The 6,648-nt window shown below is 40.6% G+C and overlaps 1 protein-coding gene across 6 annotated transcripts; it reads left to right on the forward strand.

Moving 5' to 3' along the window:
• Window positions 1–83: 83 nt before the first annotated feature.
• LOC106135529 (exostosin-1) lies at window positions 84–6,580 on the forward strand. Of its 6 annotated transcripts, none has more exons than XM_060947730.1 (9): window positions 84–205; window positions 1,095–1,963; window positions 2,316–2,517; window positions 2,687–2,806; window positions 3,050–3,367; window positions 3,784–3,905; window positions 4,053–4,233; window positions 4,647–4,885; window positions 5,378–6,580. In XM_060947730.1, the coding sequence occupies exons 2-9, from the start codon at window positions 1,101–1,103 to the stop codon at window positions 5,559–5,561; spliced, it is 2,229 nt and encodes a 742-aa protein (XP_060803713.1). In that variant the 5' UTR covers window positions 84–205; window positions 1,095–1,100; the 3' UTR covers window positions 5,562–6,580. The 6 variants fall into 6 exon arrangements, with proteins under 6 accessions (XP_060803713.1, XP_060803705.1, XP_060803709.1 ...); XM_060947722.1 differs by having other exon boundaries at window positions 84–201; window positions 5,378–6,579; XM_060947726.1 differs by having other exon boundaries at window positions 94–356.
• The last annotated feature ends 68 nt before the right edge of the window (window positions 6,581–6,648 follow it).

Genomic DNA, 6,648 nt, shown 5'->3' on the forward strand with positions numbered 1-6,648 from the left:
TGCCCATGATTTACGATTCACGAAATGAAAACAAAACTCGCATTAATAACTGTCAAAATGTGATGCCTTTGTGTCAGTGTCAAGATTGGCCGACTTGGCCTGCTTGGCCACAAACTAATTAGGTAGAGTTATTAGACTTGATCAAGAAATATGTATGAGATTTGTTTTTGAAAAAATTTTGATTAGATTTTATGAATGTAGGTAGGTATGTGAAAAAGAGCATGTTTTCCCAGAACTTTATACTGTTTGTCACAAGAGTGTTTTCTTGACATTCGTAGTAATTCTATTCTTAAATCATAAAATAATTCTTCAAAAAAATAAAAAAATATTCTCTAAAGATTTTCCACAACCTCAGTGTAAGTTACACATTCATCATACCTATTTCTTTGCTCCCGTGGGAGTTTCGGGATAAAATTTACCCTTTGTGTTATTCCACGTTATATTCTATTCGTGTACTAAATTTCACACACATCCTTACAAACTCGCATTTATAAAATTATCCATATCTATTTTTCTATTACACATAATAAAATCATAAACGTAACATTAGATATTTTTTTCGAAATAAAATAAAAATAAAAGTAAATACATCTACTGAGGCTAAAACAATAGTTTTTAGTATTATCATTGATTTGTTTTTGTTTTATCATTGATAACTTTGAAAATACTCACTGATACATGGCCGAGGTAGGACTTGTACCTGTGCCTTTCTGTGCATCATGCATTTTAACTGAGCACCTTACAGTTTTTATCAATATACAGCCACAAACTTTCAGATTATAAAGAGGTAAGCGTTTGTATGTTTGAGGCGGGTAATCTACGAAGATACCAAACCAATTAAAAAAAATCTTTCACCATTAGAAAGTTACATTATCGGAGATTGCTATAAGCATATATTTGTTTGGAAAAAATCACTTTTAAATAAATTGTAATCCAGAAAGAAAAGCATTTCCATAAACATTGCCTGCCTGCGCTGACCAAACTGTTGATCATTTATATTAATAATGTACTATAAAAGCATACAATGACACTCTAGCCCTATAAGCTAGAGCATTCAAAATAGAAACTAAAATCTAAAAACTTCTTTGTTCCAGGCCAAAATGCAAGCCAAGAAGCGTTATATATTCCTTATTATATCATTGATCTTTTTGGTTCTCTGCTATTTTTGTGGACATCCTCTGAAGTCAGAATTGGTTGAACACAGTCGTCGTGATCAGTTGCCTTCATTTGCAACTTTAGATGAATTATCAGAAGCATCATCACAAATGCAGAGGCAGCCGCATCCTACAAAAAAATCATGTCGCATGGAAACTTGTTTTGATTTTTCAAAGTGTGGAAATGATCCTAAAATATATGTTTATCCTACTGAGGGTCCAGTGAGCACATCATACAGAAAAGTTTTATCAGTGATCAGGGAGTCACAGTATGCCACTAGGGATCCCAATCAGGCATGTTTATTCTTACCTGCCATAGACACTTTGGATGCTGATCCTTTATCACCAGAACATGTGCCTGATGTAGGTTCAAGATTGTCCCGTTTACCTTACTGGAAAAATGGTAAAAATCATCTTATTTTTAATTTGTATGCTGGGACTTGGCCAGATTATTCTGAGGAATCATTAGGATTTGATCCTGGTGAAGCAATTTTGGCCAGAGCAAGTGCTTCTGAGAATATATTCAGAGACGGCTTTGACATATCTTTGCCATTGTTTCACAAAGAGCATCCAGAAAAAGGAGGAGTACCTCCTGCTGCAACAGCTAATCCATTTCCAGCTCCACGCCGCCATTTATTAGCATTTAAAGGAAAGCGTTATGTGCATGGAATTGGTAGTGAAACAAGAAATTCCTTGTGGCATTTGCATGATGGCAATAATCTTATATTAGTTACCACATGTCGTCATGGAAAATCTTGGAAAGACTTAAGAGACGAGAGGTGTGATGAAGATAATCGTGAATATGATAAGTAATTACTCTTTTGTCCTAGTTTGAATTCGTTTTGACTTCCAAGATTCAACTTTTATTTTTTTTTATATATTGTGCCGTGTGAATTCCCGGCACTTTATAAAAGGACCACACAGACACAGACCACAGGATCCATATTTTTCCCATCGATGTCGTAAAATGTGACAATCGAAATGGCTAATAGATTTGGGATTCCTTTTGTACGCTATGGGCTACCTGTTACTATTTGAGTCTCGGTCACATCATTGTGCTATATATCTAAACGTGGCTTTTCAGAGTCTCAGAAGAATTAACTCTGTCTATGCAAGGGACATAGATGTGACTATATGTATCAATGTTTTTTATGTTTATAGATTTGACTATGAGCAGCTACTGGCAAATTCTACATTTTGCCTGGTAGCACGCGGTCGCCGCCTCGGTTCCTACCGTTTTCTAGAAGCGTTAGCAGCTGGATGTGTGCCTGTATTACTGAGTAACGGCTGGCGACTTCCTTTTGATGAACGTATCGATTGGCGGCGTGCCGTTATATGGGCCGATGAGCGTCTATTATTGCAGGTACTTAATTATTTATTTTATTTATTTATTTATTTATGTACACAAAATTATATACAGTACTTACTTTAAGAAAAATAAAAATCACATACTTTTGTGATTTGTAAATATTAATAATGGCGATTTTTGTACTGGTGACTGGGTAAATATAACTTTAGGTTTATTATTTTAGGTGCCAGAGCTAGTACGTTCAGTACCCCCTGAGCGCATACTCGCACTGCGTCAGCAAACGCAATTATTGTGGGAGCAGTATTTCTCGTCAATCGAAAAAATTGTGTTCACTACAGTAGAGGTAAGTATGATAGTGTCATAAAACTGAATCTAAAATTGGACATGCAATAAAGGCACTCGTATAAAAAATGGAATTAACTTTTTCTATGGAGGTGATCATATTTTGGTCCGTTAAGATTGCTGATCTACCAACTCTAGAGGTGAGGGATAGCTCCATTCCCATCGCAATGAGCCTCCTTCCCATTAAAAGTTACTCCATAAAAGGAACTATATAAACGAATTCAGTAACGTAAAATCCTTGCAGATACTGCTCGAGCGTATCTTAGCACATCGAACGTCTCGGCAGCGGGAAGCTCTGATCTGGAACGGGTCGCCCGGCGCGCTGGGCACGCTGGCCTCGTACGGGGACTCCCGCGCGCACTACCCCGCGGCCGCGCGCGCGCCGCCCGCGCCGCCCGCGCCCGCCGCGCCGCCCGCGCCGCTGCCCGCGCCCGCCGTCCCGCCCCCCGCGCCGCCGCCCTCGCCCGGCCGCTCCTACACGGCGCTGCTCTATGTGCAGGCCACGTCGCCCGCGCTGCATAAACTGCTCGCCAACATTGCGGGCAGCGAGTTCTGCGAAAAGGTATGCTTGCGTTTCATTGTAACATAAAAGATACAGAACTTTAATTTACAAAATTTTGTCAATCAAATTCATATAGGTAATGAATTTAGTAATCAAGTAGCCTCATGAAAATGGAAGAGAACAGATCCTAATATAGCAAATCGTGCTTGTGTTCCTTGATCATAAGAACAGAAGATATAGAATACACAGAAGAAGTTTTGGGAGATCTATAGTTTTAGCATAGTATTACGCTCTTCATTCATAAATAGCCAGCCAAGACTAAAATAATCATTTTTACCAATAGAAAATTTGTTTATTTCAGCAGTGTACAACTTAGTTGTGTTAGTTACATGGTCTTCTCAATATATAATAATTGAGCTTTTATGGAAGAGTGCAGTCAAGAGTAAGTGTAATCTGTAAGGTAAAATGTTTCCCAGGTGGTGCTAGTGTGGGACAGCGAGCGCGCGGCGCCGTCGTTGGTGTCCCTGGCGCGGGCGGCCGGAGACACGCGGGAACCGCTACCGGTGCTCGTTATCGATGCCACCACACATTACCCGGGGTATGTTGTGGATTAACACGAAACTTCACATCAACTTAAGGCTAAAACCTTCTTCTGCAGATGACTGTACCTTCATAAAAGTTTTTGTTTGCTTAGAGGCTTCAACGGCCTTGGTATAAGCGTATTGTAAGTGTTGTGTCATACCAGGCAAGGCGTGTCAGCGCGCTGGCAGCCGCTGTGGGCGGTGCGCACGGCGGGCGTGTTCTCGCTGGACGGCGACGCGCCGCTGCTGGCCGAGGAGCTGGACTTCGCGTTCCGCGTGTGGCAGCAGTTCCCCGACCGCATCGTGGGCTACCCCGCGCGCACGCATTACTGGGACGAGGCTAAGGTGAGGCAACAAGACTAACATGATCAATATTTTGATAATGATAATGTGTTTTTTTTCACCCAATAGCATTAAATTGAACACAATGTACTTATATAAAAATCTCCGGTAATTTCTTAATAATGTGATGGCAACGTGTAAGAAGACCTAAATATGTCTTCTAACACATTGACATCACATCTTAGCTTCATTTTTCTTTTCTTTCACTGGGTGTTCTTAGGGACAACTTCCAGGAAAGAACTTCCTTTTTCGATCATGGATAGCAATAGAAATCGATAACTATTAGCCGTCGGTTACAAGTATTCAAAAGTACTTACATACAAAAATGTGATGGCCTTCAAGTGTAAAGTAACTACCTAACTCTACCTTGTAATATATTTTTAGTGTTCTGTCATTTAATTGTTATATCATCGAAGGGCACATGGGGCTACAGCAGCAAATGGGGCAGCGCGTACTCGATGGTGCTGGCCGGCGCGGCGATGGTGCACCGTGCGACGCTGGCACAGTACGGCAACGCCGCGCCCGCGCTGCGGCTGGCCGTCCAGCGCGCCAGTAACTGCGAGGACATCCTGCTGAACTGCCTCGTGGCGCACCTCACGCGCCGCCCTCCGCTCAAGCTGGCGCAACGCCGCCGATACAAACACGTTCGCTACAGGTGAGTGGAAGTTCCTCAGATTATGTTATTATGGTAGCGCGTGCGGCGAAGATGCATCGTGCAATTTTGGCACAGTACGGCAACGCACAGCCTACGTTATGCCTCGTCGTGCATCGCGCGTGAATGACTGCGAAGCACGGAGTTATTACTGACTTGACGCCCGGCACTTAAAAACTCATCCTCCATCTCTCTCTCATGCATGTCGAAAAAGGCGACATTTATTTATTGCTGCTTTTACCATGATCCATCCTGTAGATTCCCCTTGAAAGGTTCCGTAGGACAGGTAACTAGTCGTTTCGTATGAAAACCCGACAAGCCTGAATTCAGGCGCAGTTTAGCGTAGCCCCTGGCTCTTTTTTCAGAGCGGTAAGGATGTATTCGGGTTTAACGCCAGAAGGAGGAAGTTGTTCTTAATCTCACTTAGGTATGTTTCCATTTGGGCCCTCTGCCGCTAATGCGGATTGGTATTCGTTCTAATTATGCTCATGTCAGTAGATCATCGTGGAGCGACCCAGAGCACTTCGTGCAGCGGCAATCGTGCCTCAACACCTTCGCTACGGCGTGGGGGTACATGCCGCTGCTGCGCTCTGTGCTGCGTCTCGACCCCGTGCTCTTCAAGGACCCCGTCTCCACCTTCAGAAAGAAATATAGGAAGATGGAATTAGTCACATCTTAAACGCACCTATTGCGTATGTACAGCAAATATTTGATTCTTGTAAGGGTTCCGTTCTCTACGGGGAACCCTTTTTTCTTGAAGTATGTCTAGTCTATCCGCAGCTAAGTTGCGAGACTGTTAGTACCAGAATGTTGTTATTGCATTTAATGACACCGATAAACTGGTGAAATAAAATGTTTTATGGAAAATTCTAAACATACAGTAACAACGTAAGTAAGTAGTAACTCCTATACATTTTAAGTCTGAATGTTATATTTCTCATGAATTATAAGAGTCGAGGGTCAGAGATCAGATTAACTTATTAGAATCAGAAAAACATATAAGTAGTGTATTAATAGTCAAAAAAATTTAATTTAAATACTTGATTAAAATACCTTTATGTGGTGGCAAGCAACATTAATGTGGGCAGTGACAATTTTTACAGGTGAAGTAATTACGATTAATTAGTTAAACTCACTTGAGCTATAGGTAACTTTATTTTTCTCTAAATTTCGTTTTAACATAAACATATGTTGACCAATGACTGCAATTGTGACTGTGGACGAATATAGTTGAAATATAATCACAACTAATAAGTTAGTTTTTTTGTTTTCTCTTCACGCGTTATCTGCTGAACCAATCTTCTTGTAATTTTGCGTTTGTATAATTGAAAATCCCGTGGAATTTGCGAAAAACTTATATTGTATACCTATACCTATATTCTGGCGGGTGAAAGCAAAATAGCGGTCTCTGGGTTCCCAACAGCCAGTGCGCAACCGGATCATAAGCATAGGAACATGATAGATATGTGAAAATGTGATTTTGTATACGAGAAATAAATAATAAAATATTGCCATGGTCAATTTGTTTAGGCAAAACATTAGAAATGGAAGGGAAAACATATCGGAAGCAGACTTCAGCAATTGAATTTTAGCGTAAACATTAAGAGAACGACACATAAAGCTGTTTAATCATACATATTTCGCTAATTTAAATGCCCTTAACAGAGCCTGTAATAAAGAATTTAAGACTAAAAATAAAGACTTTGTATTAAAAATGCTTTTGTTTGTTTATCTCTAGCTTTTGACTAGTGGTTGTACAATATCTG

The sequence above is a fragment of the Amyelois transitella genome, chromosome 3, assembly GCF_032362555.1.
Source record: "Amyelois transitella isolate CPQ chromosome 3, ilAmyTran1.1, whole genome shotgun sequence".
Classification (NCBI taxonomy): Eukaryota; Metazoa; Arthropoda; class Insecta; order Lepidoptera; family Pyralidae; genus Amyelois; species Amyelois transitella.

Excerpts from the sequence above, each read along its gene's own strand:
- LOC106135529 (XM_060947730.1), top strand. The coding sequence starts at position 1,101 with ATGCAAGCCAAGAAGCGTTATATATTCCTTATTATATCATTGATCTTT. Across the intron at positions 4,234-4,646 it reads ATTACTGGGACGAGGCTAAG|GGCACATGGGGCTACAGCAG; the intron begins GTGAGGCAACAA and ends ATATCATCGAAG. Across the intron at positions 4,886-5,377 it reads TACAAACACGTTCGCTACAG|TAGATCATCGTGGAGCGACC; the intron begins GTGAGTGGAAGT and ends TGCTCATGTCAG.